The 25,856-nt window shown below is 38.0% G+C and overlaps 1 protein-coding gene across 4 annotated transcripts in view; it reads left to right on the forward strand.

Moving 5' to 3' along the window:
• cadm1a (cell adhesion molecule 1a) overlaps nucleotides 1–25,856 on the forward strand; it is a 395,256-nt gene that overhangs the window by 283,321 nt on the left and 86,079 nt on the right. For all 4 annotated transcript variants that reach the window (XM_059352242.1, XM_059352243.1, XM_059352244.1 and 1 more), the window contains exon 3: nucleotides 15,886–16,032. In XM_059352242.1, the coding sequence (XP_059208225.1) occupies nucleotides 15,886–16,032 (147 nt within the window). The remainder of the gene's footprint in view (nucleotides 1–15,885; nucleotides 16,033–25,856) is intronic.

A 25,856-nucleotide genomic window follows, 5' to 3' on the forward strand; every position in this document is an offset into this window, starting at 1 on the left:
TTTTCTTCGCTTCGAGCATCCTCCAATAAACACTTACAGAAGAAGAAAATGCCTTACATGCTACTGTGAAAATATCTTGGATACTTAACATGACTTTATTCCAGTTCTGTAAGCTGGAGCCAGACTCAGCTCATTTAGTTGCCAACTGTCATACTACAAGCCCAATTTTTAAATAAAGTAATAAAGTGTTAGAACTCATTTCAGATTTTATAATCTGCCAGAATTATAACTGGCAGTAAAGATAAACGATCTTGCTGAAAATCACCGTGTGACTGAAGAATTGACAAATTCAATCAGTCAAAGTGTTTTATTTAAAAATCTGAAAGTAAAAGCAATCATAAGAATAGTTGCACTGACAGCCTTCTTCATTAATTTGGACAATGCAGCCTTAAGACAAATAATAATAAGATCACTTCCTTAAAATGAAACATGCATACACAAAAATGAATTCAATTTTACAGGAAATGCATTAAAATGAAGGATTACACTTAAAATTACGGATAATGTAATTTAATTACAGGTCATTTTTATTTATTTTTTTGTTTTTAATGGTAATTTATTGTATTTCTACAGATTACATAATGTAAGGTAATATTTTACAGATTCCTGTTCATGGTAATAAGGAAAAACATGTAAAATTACAGTAATAAGTAGTAATTGAAATTGGTATAAAATTAGTTTGATAAGAATATGATCCCACTAATAATATTCTTGCCAACAATGTGAACCCAAAAATGTTAATTACCCAAAAGTTTTATGTTAGAAATGTGCAGAATGGGTCCCCAGCATTCACAAACTGCCGCATGCTAACTTGCATATTGGCAATTAGCATAATTAGCATTAGTTGGCATCATTATCTATACGGACAATATTTCAGCAAATGCTTGGCCAATTTAGGGAAGGAGTGGTTTCGTGGTGTTATTCAGGATGCTGAATCAATTTCTAACATAAAACTTGGTTAAACTGGGTACTCAACATTTCCAAGTTCACAATAGGACTCTATGGGCTCACAAATAGACTATATCGTGACTGTGCTCACTAGAAAAAGGTGTGTTGAAACAATTAAAAAATTCCAATTAGATCTTGTAATAATGTTGCAGTTTTTCAGAAACTTCAGGGATCATTTTTTGAGAACAGATAGAAAAAAAAACTACAAATAAATATCCAATATGTAACAAACAAACCAGAATTATCTTTTGAACATGTCCCTGTCATTGCTGTTGTAATATTTGATATTCAAGGGATGTAGACACATTGATGCTTAAAGGAGACACTAATGAATCTTGATATGCTAGAGGACAGAAGGATGCTGCAGTGCCCTCTACCTCCCTCCCCTCTCCTCTAATTCTCTCTCTCCTTCACTGCCCCATTCGACCACGGTAAAGGCTCTCAGCTCACTTTTGTTTATCTGGCAAGGGATGTAGAAGCATCACCTCCTCCCCCCGTCCCACTGCTCTCCTGCTCCCTTCTTTCTTCCCTGAAAGATATTTCCAAATGAGTGAGCCCAGACCACAGCTGCCTCTCTGACGCATTAATCACTTGGCTGCCGCCCCCACCACTCCTACATACACACTGCGCTCACACACACACGTTTATGGATAACCTGGTTTGACTCACACAAGTAAAGGCTTGTACCGCCACCGTGTAATATAAACACATGTCAACGCACACGACTTGAGCAGGTAGAGAGAGAGAGAGAACACGGCGGGATGATACACACATACACAAAGCATCCGCCCACCACTCAAGTGATCTTGACTCTTTATACTACACCAACTCCCTCTCTCTCCATCCAGCCATGGCTCCCACATGACCCTCCATTTTCCTCATCATTAGCGACACCAACCAGCAGCCGCATTCCATCCATCCATCCCTCCCTCCTACCCTTCCCGCTTCCCTCGCCGCTCCTCTGTTTACTTCTCCATTTCTTTATTTGAATCCGGCACAATACCTCCCCTCTGTCTCCTCTGAGCTAAGAGGGGCATGGGAGGCAGGGAGGGGGAGAGAAGGGAGGAAAAGCCTGCTTTAGATGTTAATTTGTAGGAAATCAGATGTAAAGTGATGCACCTGGTTTATGTAACTCCCCTGTAGGAGATGAGTGGAGGATGTAACACATCCTGACAGTGACAGTGTGAGGCCAAGTCATCACACTGATATGGGCTAACACAGGTTATTGCTTTATGATTATTTTTGGACTAATGAAATTAACTTTCGAAAACACTTACAGCTGCACTGAAATATGACACTAGTTAACAAGTGAAAGGGCTCCAGCTTACAGTACCTGCATCTATAGGGACTAGCAGCTAAGGAGACAAATATTTAAGATGACATAAGTCAGGTAGTCAGAAACAGTGGTGGAATCTAACTAAGTACATTTACTCTGTACTGTAAGTAAGTAATGTACTTAAGTACAATTTATTTTGATGTACTTTTCTTGAGTCTTTTCATATATGTAACTTCATACTGTTACTACAGTACATTTTAGAGGTACATATTTAACTTTTCACTCCACTACATGTAGCTGACCAGCTTTAGTTACTTTTCAGGTTGAGATTTATCATGAAAAACATGAAACATTTATAATTATTTCACTTTTTTAAATAAAGTTAAATTAGCCCTTCATTGACTACAAAAATGCTGCTTACATAAATTAATCAATAAAAATAATCCAATAATATATTTGGAATATACACTGTTGCCCATGAAGTTGGAATAACATTATTTTTTACATCTTTCCATTAAATGATTGTGACAATGTGATTTATTCTTGACAGATAATGTGTATATCTTCTCAAAACTTTATTAATCAATCTCTTAATTGTGATTACTGATGTATTTAAATAAGAATAAACAGAGGATTGTGTCTGAAAACCAAATTATTTCAACATTATGGGCAACAGTGTATATAAGACATTCTGCATAATGGGTACCTTTACTTTTGGTACTTTAATTACATTTTGATGCCGATGCCTTTGTCAAGCCAGAAAAAAATTCTGCCATTTCTGCAAACCACACATACTATTAAACCTTTTTTTTCATCAAAAAGATGTTGAATATGAACATATGAGCCTCACTGTGACACATGACTACTGCAGCTTAAAATAAGCTGCAAGCGGCCGCAGCAGATTGTACACATGTAGTGATCACTGCTTTCAAGATGCAAGGATCACAAGGATCACACAAGGATTTTAAACATTTAAAAACACTTTGGTGGGGCACAAAGCCACTTGGTTGAGTTTCCATGAAAATAACAGGGTTAGGCATTCATTTCAGACATAATTTTCAACAAAGGGACACAACAACATTAAAACTGGACACAGAATTCAGGCTCTGTTTGTATTTTTTATTTTTTTAAATTGTATTTTCACTGCTTTTATTGTAGCTTGTTTTGCTAATGCTTTTATTCTTCACTTTTGTGCTTTTAACTGTTGCTTGCCCATGGGCCCACAGACGAGAATGACTCTTTCTGGCTCACTCTGGCATATTTTCAGAAATGTAATCTCCCGTGCATACCAGGCGGCTGACCTTCACAGCTTTTAACATCAAATTGCTTTATCACCAGACAAAAAAGGCTGCAGATTAATATATCTGTGCCAACATTTTTTTGCTGGTGATTAAGCTATTGAGATATATAAATATAAAAACCATGTTATGGCATTCTAATGGGGGTTCTTTATTTGTCAGTAACCAATTAAGCCTTTGTTTAATGTTGTTTACTTTTATATTATACTTGGTCTAAGTTAATGAATTGAGTTTTGAACATGCCTGAGTTCAGATTAAAACTGGTGTTACCAATTTAATTTAACTTCAGTAAAATTAATTCTACTTCTTGTTATTTTCTCAATGCCAATGCAAATGTAACAAAACAAATGTGTTAGATTCATTAGAAGTATGAAGCTGTATTTAAAGTGCAACTCATTTCTGTCAAGAGTCACAAGTGAAATGATCATGACATTTTCACACTGTATCAGGAGACTTCACTGCAAAGCTTTCTGAGCCGCAGTCGTGCCTTCTGTATTTCAAACAGCATGTGCTCTTGATGTTAAGTGGCTTTTGGTGAGCCAGAGAGCATGTAAATGAATCTGAAGCTGAGGCAGCATCAGCTCATGGAAAATATAGCTCATTAAATAACATCAGTTTATTGTAGCTGCGAAGGAGATCACCTATCATCATCATCATCATCATCATCATCAGAAATGTGAACAGCTACCTACCATTTAAAATGAAATGTGGTATAGATATTCATGGTTTTCAGAGAATGATGACTATGGGTTTTGGAGAAATTAACTTTTGTCTAGTGATGCTTTCAGGCCAAAACTTTACCTTGACTGACACGTATCTTGAAAGCCACTGGTCAGATTTCTGTATTATTCATGAATCCCAGTCTGCCTCCTCTCTAAATCAAAGTGGCACTTTGTTACGAAATGTATGGAACACATTTCTTTTCCCACTGGGATGAACCCTAACCTTATCAACACCCACATCTCCAATTTGCAGTGTGATGCAGTTTTTCTCATTAAAACAGGGTTCGTACTATGTCTTGAAAGTTTATGTTTTTTAAAGTTAGAAATATGCTTGAATTTGAATATAGTCAAAAATGCTTGCTTTTCAACATAACCTGTTTAATCTACAACAAATAAAACAAAAAAAGGGATAATTTGCTACTTGTACAAAAACAATCTATTTTATGTTCAAACTGATAAACTTGTTCTGAATTTGACCTGCAAATGTTTGGTTTCGGTACCTTGAAGCTGCTTGAAAAATGCTTGAATTTTACTCTTAAAAACCTGTACGAACTCTGTTCACAGCTGCGAGTGACAAGCTTTTTATGCAAGAGTAAGAATAGGGACTTTTTTCTTTGTGCCAGATCTAAAAAGCTTGATATGATAAGCAACAGGATGATGTAAGTCTCGTTTACAGAAATAATAACCCTTAATTAAAGATATTTCTCATTCTTCTGGATACAAACTGTTAACTACTGTTATCAGCTGCTGTTATCAGAGTGTTGTGAAATGTTAGACCCCATATTTGCGTTTGTTTCGCATTGTCAGTTGTAGTTAACTTTGTAGCCTCTAGTAGATGCTCGTGAGTTACTTTAACTCCAGTTTTGAATTTAACTTATGGAATCTTAGTATCTTAGCATCCATTTAGTTACATGCTTGCGACAACACTCTGGGACAGCTGTTGCATATTTATCAATAATTACTCTATAATCTATAATTTTCCCAAAGACTCATTACATCACAGTAACTGATGTACTGAACTGAGCTGTTGGACTAAACTGATGTACATATTTTGACTCCAGGCGTTGCAGCTTCCCTTATCTAATGAGAATATTTCCATAAAGCAGCACAACTTGAAATAAATGTTTGTAAAACTTCCAGTATCTCCTTCTGAAAAGCTGCAAAATTGGCTGGAGAAAACAAAAACAAACTCATAGCACAGAGTGGTTGAACCTTGGATATAGCAGAATGCAGATGAATAGGAAATAGATAAATAGGAGTGCTCACGTTTTTATTTTCATTTTTTTATATTATTATAAACCAACCACAATATTGGAGCCCACTTAGAGCCGTAAAATCCCCCTCCCTTTTTATTTACTGGCATTGTTGAAATTTGCTTTGCACTCATTACGCTCAGCAAGAGATAAAGGCGTTTTGTGCAGCGTGCAGCAGCAGTGGTAGCACAAAAGCCACTTACATGCTCACTGCAAGCATGTAACACCCTATAAAGCTCTTCACACCCCGTTCTTACATAATGTGTCACAAATCCACCGAGCATCAGTGGGAGAGGTACAGAGTGTGTGTGTGTGTGTGTGTGTGTGTGTGTAGTGGGGATGGGGTTATTGGAATATAGCAATGGGAACTGTTTAGTATTGTGGCTGTTGCTTTAATTAATGTTAGGTACAATAATGTAGAGGGTTTTTTGGTTTTTTTTTATGTAACCCTCTGAACCCCAAGCAACTTCAGGCCATTATTTGCTCTTTTTACATTTTACTCACTGTGGCATTATATTTCAATGCAATATATAAGTCTTGCACATCTATGGAATCAGAACAACCATGGCTAGAAGTGGAAGCAACTCAAAAATGCCTTTTGTGTAGAATAGCACAATTATCATAACAAAAAAAAAAGCGAAGCAAGTTGAAATTCTCTGATAAACTTTTTTTTAAATTGGTCTAAAATGGAATTTATACATACAACAACAATTTTCCTAATGCCCACAAGTGTCACAAATATTGGAAGAAGAAATAATCGGGTCTTCTACTTACAACCTTTCTTGATTTTCTTGTTACTTTAGTTAATGGAAGGAAAACTCAAACTCAGGAGATATTTTTACTCAGGATAGATTTTTACAGTTTCTTTCTAAGATAAACAGTGTATTTTTGACAGGTTTTTTAAAAGAAAACATACTTTTCAAACCTGCCGCTGGGTGGATTGGGAGGAGAACTGCCATTGCGGTGACCCATCTGGATCCCTTGGCTCTGCGTGTTTCTTTGACACTTTAAAGCTCTGCAATTTATTAGCAATTCAGTCAGATGCATTATCTTACATTTGAATGATTCTCAAAGGGGGTTTCTGCTATCAGCAGCTTAAGCTTTGGTCTATTATGAATTATATGGTTGAATAATGCAATGTCAGACTGGAAAGCAGGATATTGGCAGTGAAAAAGAATCTTCATTACAACTTTAGAGCAACAAACATTGGCAGATGTCAGAGTCAGGCTTCTGTTGGTTGATATCGATATGGCTTATTAAAAAAAAAAAAAAAAGACATTTGTATATGCTTCACATTTATTATTAGCCAGAGTGGAATCAGGCTTAAAGCAATTTGTTATTTCAGTCCCTTGAAGTCTCAATTCATTCATGAGGGATTCAAAGACACACCGCTGCCCCCAGGACAAAAGATGTACTCATGATTGTAAATATGTTAGGTTAAAAATGTGTATTCTTACTATAGAAAGCTACTTAAATGTTGTATTGATGTATTGGTATTTCTGCAACTGAGGAAACCCCAATTTGTTTAACTGGGCTCTGAAAATGTATTCGAAACGCAATATGACACAACAAACTCTTTAAAACTTCAAGGCCATGCCATTGTAAAAATGTTCAATCACCTCTGTAATGGCTCCATTGTTGTTAGGATTAATTTACTCCACTCAGGATTATGAATTTGCAAAACTGCAGCTGTTTATTTTCAGTTAATGACAAAATGCTAAACAGTCATCGTATTGTAATGTGCCACCCACCAGGGCTCTATAAAACCATTCACTGCTCAGTAAAACTCATAAACACATTAAAAGGTACACAAAACATCAATAATACAACAGTGCAAATATGTGAGCACCTCTGTAGTCATTCAACAAAACGCATAAATCTTTAACAGGTAAAGCTGTAAAAAGTGATGGAAACGGATATAATGCTGCGTTGATTTCTTCAGTTGTGAATATTATGTGCACCTCTGGCACACACAGAGGTGCTGCAGGCTGCAAAGTCTTCTCTTACATTCTAACTGGCTCTTTTTTATATCAACACATAAAAAACATGTCGGTTCCGTGGTGTAAGGTATAAGAAAGGCCCTAGTGCATAAAACCACTGGTCATAAAGGGCCTCCACACACATACACATAAACAAACACCATTAGGTGTATATGTCTTTAACCAACAATGGGCCCTATTTAAACAATCTGTCCCTACTGAGCATGAGCATGACCCAAGTGCATTTAGGGCATACACTCTTGGTAGTAAATTGTGCAAAAGCTGGATACAAGGGGCAAAGGGGTTGTATTTAGTCAATTAATCATTGTTTTGGTTTTGGGTGTAGCATGAATTGAATCAATCATCCCCGATTCGTTTTTTAAGCCAGGTTTCGTCAAATTAGAGAATGTGAAAGTGCAGCACAGAAACCCAGAGTGCATAGAGACAACTAGCATTGGGCTCCAAAACACTTGAAATGAGATTACAGATGTGTGTTACAGCTTGGCAGGATAAACAAAGTTTAAATAGCATTCTTCTTTGCTGAGAAACAGATATGTGGTCCTTGGCCGGTAGGTCTGCAAGACACGTTGAGTCACTAAGGGCCAATTTGGGATTTTTTTCTTGACAGAACTGTTTACAGAAGAGACACTAAGACACTTGGTTTTAAAATGCATCTAGGTCTCATGTGTAGGTATCATGTGTCTCCAAGGGTGTCCAGCTGACCGCTTGTGTTCGAATTTTGTTTCTATATCTACACCACTTCCACAAGAAGGTGAAATTTCCCCTTGCACAATTATTACGTTGTATAACAACAACTCGAGTCGCTCGTTGCTATCTTGCTTGCAATACCCGCGTACACGGCCCGGTAACGATATGAGTCGTCAAGTTTTTTTGGGACTAAATCTTCAAATTGAATCTTCAAATCGAGATGAGACATTGGTTTCACTTTGGCTAAACCACGTACATCAGTGTTCCTCTCCAAGTTATGACCATTGGTGCTCTGTCATCAAAACGACCACCACACGGCCTGCATTGATGATGTGTTATCCTGTTATCTCCTTGTCAGGTACGCTTCTGCGTTTACACTAAAAAATATATGTGGTGAAATGCGTCCTAGACCTCCTCAGCGAGTGGTTCGTGATCACGATCATGATCACAATGTGTCTTCAACCCTGTTTACACTTGTATTTAGTGCTGACCGCTTGTGCTCCGATCGCCCAAGATATAAGTAAGGCGAAGCAACAAAACTTTATTGATTATTAAAATCTCTAGAAATACATGAACCAATATTGTTCTATACATCCAAAAAGTCATACAATACCAGAAATACAATATAGTTTTATATTTTATGTTGACAAAGCATCTAACTTTCTTTCAGGCCATCGTTTGTTCTCTGCCTGAAACATAATAGGAAGGCTCTCTGTGGATCCCCCACCCCATGTGCCCCAGTGCAACAGTTTCTTTTCAGAATGACATATCTTATTATCTCATTTGGATAATACCCTTGACCTGGCTAGGTTGCCTTATACTTACCATACTAGCATGGCTGTGTTGCTGCTGTATATATTAAAAAGAGGCACTGAAGGCAACAGCCTATACCAGACACACAATCAGAGACTTATTGTGAAGTCTGATCACTAAACTGACCAACGGGATCATCTCCCACAAATTCTGTATGTGATATCTTTGAGCTTCTCTCTGAACAGTCTCAACACAGATTAACTGAACTGCCTCCTTCAAATCCTCACCAAGAGGGATTCCAGTGTTTGAAGTGGTCAGGCCATACAAGGATCTTGACCTTTTCTGGGCTGCCTCTAGCTGTCAGTCTGCTGTAGTAAGACAGCGTTCACACGGCCGGCAGCTCGGTTTAAGAGTTGTTAAAAGATTGGGGTTGATATGACGGACTCCAGTCCTCTTATGCATAAAACGAAGTTTAAAAAGGAACGATTTTACCCTGGGGTTGCCTTTTGTAATCTTGTGTTATTAACACATGAAATGATCATTCTGATTTATTCCAGTTTGGGTCTTTTTTTCTTGGTTCTGGCAACTGCACGTGCTCAGATGGCACCACAACTACAGCACAGTTGGTCAAAGTTGGTCAAACCCCGGAAGTTGACTTGTTTTCTCTTGCTTATCCATTTGATAAATTGTTAAATAATCGGATCATGTGACTTGTGTGTGTTTGCCCTGTTGGACTTATCTTTAGCGATCTTATCTTGCAACTTTTTCATTACATTGCATTATTATTGTAAAGAACATCCTGGAATGTAATAATTCTGCACTTGCACACTTGTTCAAAAGGATTACTCAGAAATCAACTCCTTGCAGTCAACACAGAGTCACACAATCAGATGTGCTCGCACGCATCTGTGAGAGTATGCAATCAGACCGAACGGACTGCAATCAGACATTGGCAAAACCCAAACACAGCCACTCTCTCTCAGACACACACACGCACACGCACACACACACACACACACACACACACACACACACACACACACACACACACGCACGCACGCACGCACACAGACACACAGACACACACACACACAAACGGTCTAGCCCAGCACACAAAGATTTGTTATTCCATCAGCAGGAGCAACACCAACAAAGAAGGAGAAAATTATTGAATGCTGTTTAAAAAGCATGCACTGAGATACACATGTTCCTCTAAATGTCAAATAGGAATTAATACTCTGGGTTTTGGCGATTACAGCACAGAGAGTAGAATGGGGCACATATGTAAAGTAGATAAATTAAGCATATAGTATAAGATTACTGTAAGTTGCATCATGTTTCTGATTGAAACAGGGATGAAATATAAATATATGTTTGTAACAGTAAAAACTTGTGAAAAATGCAATACTAGCGCTATAACTACTAATAACACCACAGGGAGAGCTTGGGTGGGGAAAAAAGATACATTGACAGACTGATTCCTGGATTAATATTTAATATGTTCAGCAACCCTTTTATCCTTCAATCTAGTGTACAAGTGATTTGTTATTTACAAAATAAAATCAGCAAACAAAATTGATGTTAGTCTGCCCGTGGGTTTGACTTCCTGATGAAAATCTTTTTCACTGTCATGGTGGTCATCCATGTGACCTCACTTATTATGCATACATTTCTTATTGAATCAAATGGAAACATGCAGCTGTTAGCCCAGGCAAATGGAACATGGCGGGGTTTTTTTATTCGATTGCAGCCTTGGTGAATTCGGGCCTCGGGCTAGCTTTGTGCAGTGCGGTGCAGAGTGTCATTGTCTGACAACTTTAATCTAGGATTGGCTGCTTCGATTTCTTTTTACATGGATGGCCGAGGGCTGAAATCTAGCCCCCACTTTCCAGTGCCATGAGCTACATATGTTACTGGTCATTGAAAAAAGTTGGAAATGCCAGAGGTGCACGACACAGACTTAAACTTAAAAGATACACTTTGACAACTTTAACCTTATCTATTTGTGTTTGTCAAAGTATGAAATGTTAAAATGCCAAAAGCACTACACTGCACAATAGTCACCCTATACAGTTGCAAAAATACATCTATCTTTAAAAAAATTCAACATTTGGCTACCAAGAAAAAAAATACTTTTTTTTTTCTCTACAAACTGCGACAGTGTGTGGCTGGTATTTCACCTTATACGTGTGTGTCATCATGGCAAAATGTGGTTCTGAAAACCCTTACTGTGGTTTGAGTGCTTTGTCAGGTGTTCATATAGCCTCATTCACACCTTTTTTCACCACTGCAGGTACAATACCTGACATTCATTAAAGGCACCAAAACTTTTGTTTTACAGATCTGTAGCTCAAGCAAACAATGATTTTAGAGAAGCAGATTTTATGGAAGGGTGTTTTGCTAAGCAGTTAATTAAAAAATATAGAATCCAGGAAAGCTCTTAAAGCTCTTAATGTTCCTTAGCTCTTTCAGCCCACAGCAAGAGGGTCTTAGGTTTGAATTATGCTCAAGGCTCTTCTGTGAGGAGTTTGCATCTTCTTGCAGTGTCAGCCTGCGTTCTCTCGGGTCTGCCGGCTTCCTTCCACAGTCAAAAGCTTGTAGGCAACTTGTGTAATTGGTGACTCTAAATTGCCCATAGGTGTGAATGAGTGTGGATGGTTGTTTCTATGTGTCAGCCATGTGATAGTCTGGCGACCTGTCCAGGGTGTACCCCGCCTCTCGCCCATGTCAGCTGGATCGGCTCCAGCCCCCTGCGATCAGGGGTCAGATTATCAGTTAAGATTAATGATGATGAATGAATAAATGTTCTGAAAGGAATAAAAGTCTGTAGCTTTTTGATCTAAAAGTGTACAAAGTGTGCTTTGGAACAGCAATTAGGCTATCCTCCAATCAAATAATATTTTCCAGCAATTGCTTGCCAATAAAGCTGTTTTTTATTCCTTTTCTTATCCATACAGTGAAGAGTTTCCTGGTCTAGATGAATGCACATTATTGTACTATTCAGGTAGTATATTGCAGGGGAGACTGGAAAGATGTGCACTTCAAAGCTTTGCAGAATGACTCACAGAGCCAGACATGTGCCTTTTAACTATTCCATAGTGCCTCTGACAGGTTGGCTCTGACACACTGTACATTGGATATTCTTCTTTTCTCTAGTGTCTAAGTCTGCTGTTGCTGTCCAGTGAACGGTGATAGTGCCTTTACATTTGTGTGAATGCTCAATAATGGAAAAAGGCTAATTACGTGATAGATTTAAACATTTAGAGGAAATGCATTAAGTGAAGCTCAGACTAGCAATTATATATTACTCCCACCATCTCTGATGTGTCATTATCATAATAGACAACAGAAATGCCAGAAGAGGAGGTTGTGTGTCGGTACCACAAATTATGGCATGTAGGCACGGGCTTGCTCGCGGTGTGTTGTAAAAATAGCACAAAAAAAGGCTGCAGTTTCTGTGGATTTTTTTTTATTTTTTTAAATGTAAGTTACGTTCGAAAATGTGATTCATGTAAGTTATGTAAACAACGTAACTTAAGTTAAAAATGGTTTACTTTTGATTTCACACGGCATGCAAAGCCCGATCTCCTTGGTGAAAATCAGCAGTTTGTTTGACCCATCCACCACCTCGTCCTCCAACTCCGCCTTTTCTAACTTCACTTGGCTGTCAGTCACTACTACGTCAGCAAGATGGCGCTGGGCGCATTACAGCGGACGGTGAAATACGGAGACATAGCTCGTTTTTGCAGCCTGTACATGCAACCTATATTAACGTTTTTTACAGGAGAACGGGCTGATTTATTCCTTAATGTGAGTTTATCTTCCGCTGTTCTCATAGTGATGCGCAGGACTGTCAGCTGTAACTAAATGTGTTGGTGTGAGTGTTTTGTTTGAAGGGAGTGTATTGTTAGTCCTGTCCTCCTGCCCCTCCGCTGGTAAACTTGATGCTCCAACACTTCTCGATGAGCTGTCTTTCATGAAAAGCATTAGCAGGTTCCATAAAGCCCCTCACAGGTACTTGGAAGCACACGATCAATGCAGCCATTTGCATTTAAAGACATCAGCACAGAGCTTCTTTTTTATTTATACAAAAGAACGGCAGAAACATGTGTGCAGTTGGTTGTAATTTTTCTGGTGCTCATGAAATATTGATTCTGTTTTCCAGAGGAAATATGTTGACATTCTTTTTAATTGAAAAATATATGTATATGGCCATTGTTGTGACAGTTTGCTTTCGAGAATATTGTCAATATGTCAGTGTCAATAACAATAAGTTAGATCATCTGTGCCCACAACTGTTATTATATTTTTTTCCTTTGGTGGAAGTGTCATAAATATACTAGTATGATAAGAAAATGGATGTATCTCAGAAACTACAAAGAGTTGTAGTTAAATATTTTTATTTTTATAGCATATAGAAATTAATTGATCCAATGGATGAGTGACACTGTAAAAGATTTCTAAAACACATGAGCATAGTTTTGTAGTAAATTGACTAAAACATGTAAAACCAATGGTTAGGGGAAAAAAAGCAAAAAGTCTGTGTGAAGGTCCCCATTGGTTATTTTCAATAGACATCTTGTTGTACAATGAAGGGTTGTCTAGGGATAAAACTGTTCCAGTTACAAGATTTGGCCCTTGTTTTTTTTTCTTTGTTTTTTAAAGTGGCACTCCGACACACCTCCCCTTCAAGACTTTCATGCCAAAAATACATTTTGAAATATTAAAAACAGCTTCATGTTGCAGCTTTCGCCCACCACAATGTCAGAAGTGCTTTTTTTTTGTAGCACCTTTGACAGTGTCCTGGGCGGCCACGGCACATGGTTGTTGTTGGCCATTAATTAGTGTAAAGCCCACCGCCTCCCCGTCCCATCTTCCAGTGTGTCAGAGTTGTTTATTCGGCACAACAGGAACAATTAAGCAGCTGACAAGGCAGCCGCCGTTTGAAGTCCTTCGTACTACCTCCACTGGCTTAAAACACAACTTAGCAGACACCTTGCAGCCCCCTGCTGCTGCCTTGTAACCTTCAACGGATGCCTTGAAATGCATTTTGTAGTATGTTAGCTTATTATCATAACCAGATGCCCATCCTACCACCCACCTCTGCACATGTTTGAAAAATGAGGTTCAGTCTTGAATATTAAAGACAGCAAGGTTCATTTATTTAGGGCTGTGTTCAGGCCACCAAGGGATGCTCATTTGAATCTCGTTTGTTAAGCTGTCTATCCTTATCTGTCAGCATCAGAGGATGCAATTTCTCTCTTCCCTCCTCATCCTCCTAAATGGCAGGGATATTTAGAGGTGCTTGACAACTGAGGCATGCAAATTAGCAGTTGATGTTTCCTGCGTTCTTTTAGTTTCTTTCGCTTCTCACCCCCCTCCGCCCCTGAGTCAGTCCTTTTAGCCTCTCTGAGAAGATTTTATTTTTGATGCTATTTTCGTAACTATGTAGGAGGAAAGTGTAAGGGGGAATTACAAAGAATTTATCCATAAGCTTGCTCTCAACCTCAATTGCAAGCTTGCAAAACAGTAGCCTCTTTATATGATCTGGAGAAGCAACATTAGCAGTCTGACTTCATTTATTTAACCCCGCTTCTTAAAATTAAATGTGAGTTAAATGATTACAAGAACCCCCAACCTCATTAGTAAGTTGTAGCCTCAGATTGAATCACCTGTTTATATCTCTAATATTTATAAGGTGGGATGCAGGTGCAATAAAACTTAAAACTAATCATAAGCGGTATTGGGCAGCACACTGAATTTATCATGTACTTTTGAAAGCATCAGGAAAGGAACAGGACTGGGTTTTGTGACAGTTTTACACAGTGTCTGGCTGAAAATTCCATACGTGGGATGTCAGGAATTATCCGCTGTTTATTCTGTACAGTGCATCATAGTGTCATTCAGTGTCCCAGGATGCCTCACAAGGCCCTGATGAAAGGACAAGCACATAGTAGTTTGATAACATCTATAACAAGCTTGCTGACATACCTAATCCTTCGGACACCACGCAGGTCATGAAAAAGCACAAATATCTGCTCAGTTTGCTTCTACATTTAGTCTCGGACAAGTCATGGAAAAGGCCATGATGATCGCAGAGTCTGCACAATAAAAGATTTCAAAAGGCATTTATGTTGCTGCTGAGTGTGTTTTTGCTAAGACGTATGCTGCTGGGCAGGACAGTCACACTTACAGTGTGTGCTATTGCATAACTGACTGCAGCCTTTTCTTGTATTAAGGTCTGATGTGTAGTACAGTATTGTCTCTCTGCCACCACTGGCAAGATGCCAGGTGCTGGTTTTGTAGCGATCATTTAAAATAAGCCACAGCCACTCAAGGCTTACCATCAACCACAACAATGGATGCAACCCCAAAGCAAAGTCTGAGGTGTTATTACTGTAGTTTTTCAAATCAAAGTAGCACAGAGCTAGAAAGAATCCATTTTTCATTCTTCAGGCAGAGATATTGTTTGTGAAACAAGGAAGTGAAGCAATCTAAGTTGCAGCTGATGACCGATGACGGCCGTGACCGATTTTTCTCAGCACCACAGTCTTGTTGTGTTTCACTGGTCACTCGGTTCTATTTATTCCAGTGGACACACATTAAAAGGGTTTCAGTCCGCCACCTGCTGTGTGTGTGTGTGTGTGTGTGTGTGTGTGTGTTGTTTTACCTATTCATCCACCCTGACCTCTTCCCTATGCTGTCTTTGTCACTCTTTATACTAATACTACATCACATTCCTTCTCTGCTCCCATTATAATTACCACGGCCACTACAGATTACTAATCATAATAAACATAAATATGGTTGGTAAAACGATGTTTGTACAAACAACCCATGGTTGTTTTTTGGTTGGCCAGACAGTCTCGAAAAACGCATCCTGCATTTTTTGTTTTTTGTTATATATACCTGTGGTAATCTTAGTGTTTTTGTCTCTGTCATGTCCAGTGGTGAGTCAGAACCTGGTGACAGACAATGTGTCGGTCGTGGAGGGTGAGATGGCGATCATCAGCTGTCGGGTGAAGGACAATGACGACTCAGTTATCCAGCTGCTCAACCCCAACAGACAGACAATTTACTTCAGAGACATGAGACGTGAGTACAACTTTATGATTTACATTGCTGTCATGTGTGCTCTCATCTTTAATTACAGGGTGCTCTTGTGTACAACCACAATCCCAATAAAGTTGGGACACTTTGTAAAACATATATGAATACAGAGTGTATATATTTACGAATGAATACCAGATGTTTCCCAGTTTTCTGCATTAGATATATTTGTCTTTGTACTGTATTTATTTGAACGTAGGATGCAAAGGATTCACAAATTATTTTGTTTCTGTTTTTGATGCATTATCATAATTAATGAATTCTTAATAAACTATATGATGTAACTACAGGGCTAGCTAGTCATCTTGAAACAATGACTTAATGCTCTGAATTCATAAAAACAAGAGATTTAAAAATCGTCTATCTTGTTGACATGGCGTGAATGCAACCTTAAAAGTAACATAGCTTAACAAATAAATTTCACAACAAAAGTCCAAGTAATGGATTCATTTTGAACTAGCAACATACATTACATTAGAAATGCTGACATTTTGCAGACTACATGTTAACATACATTATATGGCCAAGTGATAACACAACTGCAGTCTTAAAAGACCTAACATTAACAATAGAGTGTGTCTAGGTTATACATTCGATAAACATTCCAGGTCACCCTGATATCAAGCATCCTGTGCTTGATATAAGGTGCAGTTGTTTTCTGTTTCATAAAACCTTGTATATAATCTAAAGAGGTTATTATGAGGCTGTCAGGGGATAAAGTATTCTGTAGCTGGTAGTAGACACTGTTGCAAGAGAGAAATCATTCAGCACTGCCATGTCTTTATGTGATTGATATGGAATGTGTTTAATTATAGTCTGAAGCGGTTTGATGTGATCAGATGACATGGAAATCAATCTCAGTGAGGAATTTATTTATGTCAGTTTCACTGGTTCATTTTGCAAGCAGTCATAAAATTAGACAGACATTTGACATATCATTTACATTTGGAAGAAATCTAGTCAAGCCGCAGTTTCCAGACAAAGCTGATAAATTAAGACAAATATCATAATACGCGTGGTTTAACCAAATCATGTGATTGGAGCTGGCAGTATAGCTGCATAACACTGATTAATATTCTCTCAGATTACTTGCACTTCCAGAGAGCTGCATTAAGTTTGACCCACATGTCCGTGGCAGGATTAATACAGAATGAGGTTAATACAATCTACCAAACATGTTTCGCTTTCAGGATGCTTTAATAAAACAGCTCATATCCCTAAACATTTAATGACCTGTTATGTTTATTCTTATCCTGTCCAATTATCATGTCACAGCTCTAATTAGCTGCATTCAGTTGGACATACTCTGTTCTGCGCTCTGTCTTGCCAGGTTTCGGTTACTTTAATTATGTTTTTTAAGCCCCAGAGTTCAGTGTTGAATATATCATATTATCAACCTCTATAAGAATATAACAGTAATAGTATGTAAAGTTCAGAAGGTACAAAGTTCAAAATCTATGATTCATTAATGACTTTCACAGGAGTGGACAGCAGAGTTGGGGTTGTGGGCTGAATTTAACCACCGCATGATCAATTCACTCTACAGCTGCTTTAGAGTGGAACATAATGAGACTGAGAGAGCCCATAAATGAGAGTCTAGCTACTCTCACCTGGTGGCAGTAATGCAGCTCTAAGCCATACTTTGTCCCTGCAGTGTCTACAGGTTGACTCGTTTGTTTTTAGGCTCACCTCAGCTCTTTTGTTGGCTTCAAACTTAAACATATAAACAGAGTTTTAGGTATATATGTGACTAACTCTTCAAAATTGCATGTGCATCTTCATCTGTTCCGCCTCTACTACAATTTGAAAAAGAAAAATTTCAACCAGCTTTGTGTCATTGCAGCATTGGTAATATGCAGAAAAACAGTGGTTAGTTTGCTCATATACAAGAAAAAGTCTGCTGGATGATGCAAAATGAAGTTCTGTAAACTGGCAACATGGAGGGAAGCTGAATTTAATTTGAAGATCAGAGTAAGCTGATCAGAGACTGTCAAGCATTTGCCATAGTGGAAAAATCTATGATGAACAGGAGAGAATGAGATTAAACTCTTCTTTGTTTGGAAGGGGAGAGGGAGACACACATGGTGAAGATCTGTACTGTGTCTGCATGTGTTTAAGTGTGCGTTTCTACCTACTCCCACACATTGGCACGAAACAAAGATGCATCTCCAACATCTGATGACAAGAGAGTTTGAGCAGAGAAGAATAGCTGTGTTTTATTTTGAATTTTAACCTTTTCAGAAGCTAATTGTGTTCCAAACACACACAAAAATGTAATAATGGATTGCACTTTGAGTTTAAATGCACTCATAAATCATTAGCAATCAAAATAATCTGATTTAAATACTTTAAACTTTACTTTTTTTTCCTGTTCATTCCAATAATGGACTGACATTCTAAAGAAGGGATTATAACCAATAATCAATAATTATATCATAAATAATAATAATTTCATACCTCCTTTTGATATTACTTTGCACACACATTTTGTAATGTGCCTTACTGCTTCTTTTGAATTAATTTACATGAATATTCAAAAGCTGCATGTTCAATATAGTTTCAGTATGTTTTCTTTGAGCTAAGACTTCAGGCATGTTTACACATACTGTACATGCACTCAAGACTTTTACATTCTGATCCACAATAGACCCCCCAGTGAGGCGAGTGTCAGGCCCTCCCCCATACTCACCACCCCTCCTTTGTCATGTTCCCCGCCTTACAAACACACCTTCTACATACAATACAAGGGCACGCTCACAGAGGGCCTCCGTGCATAAACTGAGCTCGGTATTTATCTGCTGTTGTGCCGAGCCGCAGTGAGCCGACTCCCACAAGCTGGCTGTCAAGGGCAAGGTGTTCTCCTTTGACGTGGGGCTCCTTGATCTCCTGTGATCCCTCCCAGGCATCTTTGCTGCAGCTGCACTGCTTCATTATGACATGGCATCCACCAGGCAGCCTCCCAACAACATTGCCCCCTTCAAAATATCACATCTGCCATCTCAGTCTGAATCTACAGTGGTGGATTATGTTTGTGAGTGTGAGATGGAGAGCAAGAGAGGGTAGGAGACAGAAAGGAAGGAGTGCTTTGAAACTGGATGCAGTTAAATACACAGACTTAGTGAACTATTGGTCATCCTACTATTACACTTCCAGGTCCTTCCAGGAAGTAGTTCTGATGCGTTCTGTGAGCCAGTTTATCTCCTTCAAATGTCCATGAGATTGAAAAGATGAAATTGTACCAGTGGCACTTAATGCTACCTTCCTCTCTTTATATCATGCACTTTAAGCATATTGTTAAAACTCTTGTACTTTTACTTGTAAAACACTCTGGTATTGCTGCCTTTACTTCCGTTGATCTGAGTAAGATCTGAAATTACTGTGAGAATGTTGGATCGCTGGGTTCACCTCACAAAGCAACAGCAGTTTACTTCTGCGACAAGACAAACATACTGTATGATGCCTTTGTTTGCATTGTTGTGTTCACTTTTGTTATTAACCAGAGTATGCACAGATGGTGATGTTTCATGGCACAGTGACCTGTTTAATATGTGGATACTGTTGTGATAGCAGAAGTAAACACCCTGCTGGAATGTTATTGCTCAAACTGCCATATGTTTCAGGCAAACATTCATTTTTCTTACCTAATGTAAGATATACAGTAATTCATCCTTCAGCAGCTAATGTTATGCCAAGCCTTTTGCATTATGAACACGGAGTGCAGTGATATATTTTACATAACGCACTCTCTTAATAATGACTGACTATATCACCCTTTCTTTTTAATGCACAATACATTATTAAGCCATTCATTTCTAAATACTCTGCTTGTTAATAGCATTATGGCTATTCCTTGCAATCTATGCTGATATTTTCCCTCTATACATTGACCAAATCTCACTACACACTACACAGCCTCAAAACCTTTGTCATTTAATTAAATGTGCATTACTGCCTCCCCTTGTTGCCTGAGTAAGCTTTTAAGCAAAGATAATCAAATATCTATTAAAAAAGGCAACCTTTATACTAAAGTTTTGAAAATATATCTGTCTATTTTTGAAAGAACACAGGCATAAACTTCTGAGATCATTCAGAAGTGAAGTACCTTCTTCTTTAAATACACACCTACATGGTTTTTAGTATAAAAAGGTTAATAGGAGCACTTGAGCACTCACACACAAACACTGCCCTTGATCTCTCCTGTGGAGGAGGGAAGGACTTCAACTTCTATAGCAGTGGCTGATCTGTCCACTGAAGGCCAGCGTGGTTCGGGGTAAAAGTGAAAAACAGCTTAATGAGGCAATTAAGAGGGAAGAAGTGTGTGTGGGGGGCACGTTGTCTAAAATGTAATGCAAAAATTTGTGAATCCTTTGTGACAAATGTTCAATTGAAAACTGTTTTTCTTACTGATATAGTTTGACTTGTGTTTTAGCCACTTGCTAAAGAAGCATAATTACAGAAACTACAAGATGTTAGCTTTCAAATTAAGCCTCATACACATATTTTGGCCTGATAATTCTTCCCTTATAAGCTTTGGCTCATTTGTTTTCGGTCTAATCCTAACCCTACCCCTAAACCTACCTGGATATGTAAGTGTTAAAGGTTATGTTCGAACTGATAGACTTTTTCATTTATAAAATATATGCTCTGAATTCTGTTTTTCTTATGTTTAGCATCCAAGTTTTTTTTAATCAAAATATACCCACATAAAGGGCATTTTCAATGCAAATGTTTAATAGCAATTGAGTTAACTAATGATATTGTTTAACTATAAATAAATGTATTTAGGTTTAGTTATATCTTAAAATGATGTGGCATGATACATACAAAGATGTACAAAGATGGGTACATGTAAAAACTAAAAGGACCAAAGAGTGATTAAAGTGCAATGGAATTACCTAACTCTAACTTAACCACACATTGGCCTAACTCTCAAGTCATCACTCCTTCCAAAGTTTATAACTATGACTTTTGGCTCATTCTGAGTTTGTTTTTGTGTATGACCAGGATCCTTAACACAAAGTAACTTGTTGATCATCTTCACACAAGGGGGCTGGCGTGTTAATGTCAAGTGGAAACAGCAGGAGAGAGTCTAACTGGAACATGCTGGTTGAGATAGAGGAGTCTTTTGAACTCACTCTTGGATTTGAGTATTTGAAGCAGCTCTTCTTCTTGTGCATCTGTCTGTAAATATGGGGAGATTTCTGTTGGATTCATACCTGGGTTAAGCACTTGGTATCAGAACCTTTAAAGAAATAGAGTCCTGATAAATCATCATGTTATGTCAGGGTTGCCATGTGGTTTTCTATCTAGATATCCAGCAGGTATGAAGCAATATCACCATTGCTTTTAAAACTGTGTTTCTGGTCACCACTTTGGATTAGTCTCCACCAATTCCTGAGAAAAATATCTGCATCTTCTTCGTTGCAATTTTCAACGTTCTTGATCAGTTAGCTGTTCATTTTACTCTGCTGTTTAATGCTGAATTGTTTTCTTAGACCATTGAGCTAAAATAGGCTAAAAGCTACATAGTAAAAATAAATACGTCTTTGCGACTTAAAGCATTTTAATATCCAAAATGTACTTGCAAGAAGCTTCGATGTAGAAGGGAACCAAAGCAGTTGACAACTTGTCTGAGTAGAATATGATGCTTATGCATTCAGACCGAACTTAGCCAAACACAATCTATAATTTCTGGTGAGGTTATTTCAACGAAGGACTCTCATTAAGCAAGACATGGCACATAAGTAAAATTTGTAATGAAAGATGGGACTGAATGAGATAAGATTAGATTGACACTTAATCCCCATGGGGAAAGACAAAGGTTTCGGCAAATAATAATAATACATAATAAAGATGCAGCTTTAAGAAATAGGATAAGAAATTAAGTATATTATAAATTATATAAATAATTTAATAAATAAACACTTTGGAGAATATCAACATTAGGCTTGAGAAATATTTTAATTAAAAAAGAGTTGCTCAAAAAGCAGAAGTTCAGGAAAATAATATATTAAATCAGAAAGTTAACATGATCGATAACATCATTGTGAGCTGCAAAAGAACATGTGGAGGATTCTAAAAGTGTAACAATGGCAAAATGCTAAATAAAAGGAACACAAGAAGAGACAGTTCTTTGATTACAATCAGCTGTGTCAGAGTGAGAAAAACCCCCATCAGTCTAAACAACAGCAAAACAATGCTAAATGTACCTATACTCTGGATTTCGTTGGTGGCTACACAGTGATTTGGTAGCCTGGACGTCACCTAGAGTGGGGAGGAGGTTTTTTGTAAGAATGTAATTACCCCCACCCACCCCGTCTCACCCACTCTGACACCCAATAAAAAAACTTTGATGCGCTCCTCTCAAAAAGTAGCAGCAGCCACTAATCACAATTGATTGCAGCCACTTAGGCAAGGCGCACTCATCATCTCCTGCTCTCTGTGGATGGCAGTCATCCTCGGCTGAAGCTGGAGGAAGAAAAAAACGATTCAAATGAAATGCAGAGAAAGAATGAAGATGAAGCGAAGGGAAAAAAAGCAAGATAAATTTAAGTCATGCTGTTAGGACAGGTGAAACGGTAAAAAGACTCATCTGCTCTAATGTTATCTTCACTGTCTGCTGCATTTCAATGGTGAGATCTTGGCAGGTTGGATGATAACTTGTATTTGTTTTGACACTATTTCCTACTTTCTCTTCAAAACATGAAATTTATATTTTTTTCAACTTCGGGTGACCCAGACACAGAAGGTAACGCTGTTGGAAAGAGAAATAGACACATGGAGAACATTATCTTATTGTATTAGCAATCATTTTCTAATAGACATAGATCTATAAAGAAGATTCATTCTACTTATCAGAACAACAGTTTTTACCTTTAGCGTATGTGCTATTGCAATGGAAATAAGTGGCCATATTGTATTTATTCTGCAGTAAACTCTCTCCCCCTAACACAGGAAGCTATCTGCAAAAAGAAGTCATACCAGAAAAAATAAAACTCCTCAACACCATTTGTCATTCGATCAAACACTTAAAACGACCTGTTTTCCTGAATAGTGACCCATTTTAGTCATACCAATTATGACAGTGAGAGACATTATGATTCCCAGCTCCTCCTGTCCACATGTCAAAGTGTCCTTGACTAAGACACTAAACTTCAAATTGTCCCCAATAAGCAGACCAGTGCTTTGCACGGCCGCTCTGCCACCATCAGTGAGAGTGAGAGTGTGTGTGAGTGTGAGTGTGCGTGGGTGAATGAGAAGCTTTCGAAAGCACAATGTCCTTCTCAGGTTAAGAAGTGCTATCCACACTGTATGCAGTCCATTTAATATTTAAAATTTGGAGTGCAGACTGGTAATATGAGATGGTACCTGGTTCCATTACTACAGGGTCGAATGCAAACAGATTTGTATTTGTTTCTGTATTCTTATACAACACATACATGCCATATGTAAGTTGAAGGAGTTATCGGTCGCTGTTATTATTCCTCCTCTGAATACCAGCCACAAAGCTATACTTTTGTTAAGTACCTACACTGTAAAAAATGGGGGCTAAAATCAACAGTCCTCAATCTGTGAAATATGCATTCAAAAGTCCAGCCAAAACCAAAGATCTCCAACAGCATATATGAGCATTCTTGTAAAAGAGGCTGCAGTTTCAGGGGAATTTAGGCCACAAAACCACTGACCTAGGCTTAGGGGAAAAAACTTGGTAAGGATGCTTGGTAAGGCATTATAAAGAACAATTTAAACTTTAAATAAATGCAAGATGTGAAGTCTTTACTAGGGTGTCGTGAGCCACGTAAACAGTGTAAGTTACGTAAAAAGTATTTTTTTGTTTTCACATGGGACACAATCCCCATTCTCCTGGGTGATAGTCTGCCGTTTGTTTAATTTATTTTGATCTAAATTTATGTTTATTGTTAGGCGGCGGCCATAGTCATTTTGACTGAAGGAACTCAGATGACATAGTATATAGAGCGGCTAATTCCACGTTCGGAAGAGATTTGCGTGGATGGCTAAAGTCCAAAACCACAGAACTTTCAGACAGGAGGCTGCTGTGAAACCAAAAGTCAACATTGTTATCTTAAGTTCACTGTCATCTACCTCACAAAGTCTCCTTCTACTGTACTGTCTTATCACTACTTTTAAATTAGCTTCATCACTATCAGCTGTTAAAACTGACAGATCAGATCATTCACAGCCTTTCAGGGTTTTGGACGGACTTCTTTTCTTTTCCTTGACTATCAATTACCTTTGTCAGACATCTGTGATGTCCTTCTCATGCTATCAGATATGATAGAACAAGAGAATAAGAAGGACAGGGCAAAGAGAGCAGGAAGCCACGAAGCGAAGGAAGGTCAACCTCTATTTTGTCCAAAGTACACAAAAGAGGAATTAAATATATATTCTAGTGTGCTCTGACATAGCAATAAGAGAACTGTCTGCAGTGTTGCCTGGCTCACCTTCTCTTTGCCAGGACAGCTACTTTTTGTTTCTGAAATATACCACTGTGTACAATCCTGCTGTGTGAACTAGGCGTCGTCTGTCCTTGTATCTCTTTAGACCTACAGTACTGTTTCTCCAAGCCTCGAGCATGGAGAACTGTGTCCTTGTGACAGTGCCAAAGTGTCTGTGTTTCTTTTCAATGTGTATTAGAAAGTACTTATTCATTCAGCTCATGCTTATACCACAATGCCTTATTTAAAAGTGATACATAAGAGGATTATAAGATCTCTGAGAAATGTTTTTGTGAAATGGATTATATCTGATTGGCAAGGATTTTGTCAAATTGATGGAAGGGTACTTTAGGCTATTGGCAAGTTATTTTTTCCTTGTGCAGTTCTGAATCCAGTTGTAGATCTAGGAATATTTTTGTAACATTCAAGTATATTTGACAGTTTTTGATATTGGCTTAGGATAGTTGTCAGGCTCCAGAGATCCACCGACGTCTGTGACTTGGCCAACTGTTTATTTACGGACCATCATCCTCTTACTTAGCTGTCATGATGCCTAGTACAATGCCAGTGACAGGAAAAGTCACCAAGTGTGGAAAAAGCTAACACACCTGTGCAATACGTCGATATATATATAGGTCTTAAGTCAACATATTTCTTTAATTAAAGAGCTACAGTAATTGAAGAACTTGAGGGCCTTAAGTGATGAGTTCAGTATATTACCAACAGGAGGGATAATTATAAGTAATTTTCCTTCAACACAGACTTAAATTGATCACCTGTAGAACAGTGTATCAAGCTGATGTATTAGAACGAAAGAACCGCCAGAAAGGAAAACATCTTTATCGAAGATGTACTCTAGTCAAGTGTATAATCAGAAGGTGATTGACAAGCAGCATCCTTAATGGAAACGTTTTCCAACCATTAAGTTATTCAAAATGTTGCATTACATCTCTGCTGGCTTTTCCTTTTAACTCACCAGACCTCAACCTCAGTCAACATCTTTTAGAACAAGGATGAAACAACGTCGAACATAACAGGACATTTCAGCTCTAAAGTAGAGATAAAATGATGCGGATTATTTAATTCTACTAAATCATGGTCTGCTTAGTAGAGTTCAAGCTATGGTTGGCGATTGCAATTAAAGTACACAAACTGTTGATATGTGACCAGGATCAATACTAGGCTTATTTTGCTCTCTAAGCACAAATAATATTTGTTTTCCTACTGCAGTGTCAATTTTTATGCAGATGACACCATCTTTTATACCAACTTCTCAGCTGCACACCAGGCTTTTTCTAGGTTACAATTTGCTTGTGATAACCTTCAAACTTCTTTTTATTAATTGAGCGCTTC

The sequence above is a fragment of the Centropristis striata genome, chromosome 15 (genome assembly GCF_030273125.1).
Source record: "Centropristis striata isolate RG_2023a ecotype Rhode Island chromosome 15, C.striata_1.0, whole genome shotgun sequence".
Classification (NCBI taxonomy): Eukaryota; Metazoa; Chordata; class Actinopteri; order Perciformes; family Serranidae; genus Centropristis; species Centropristis striata.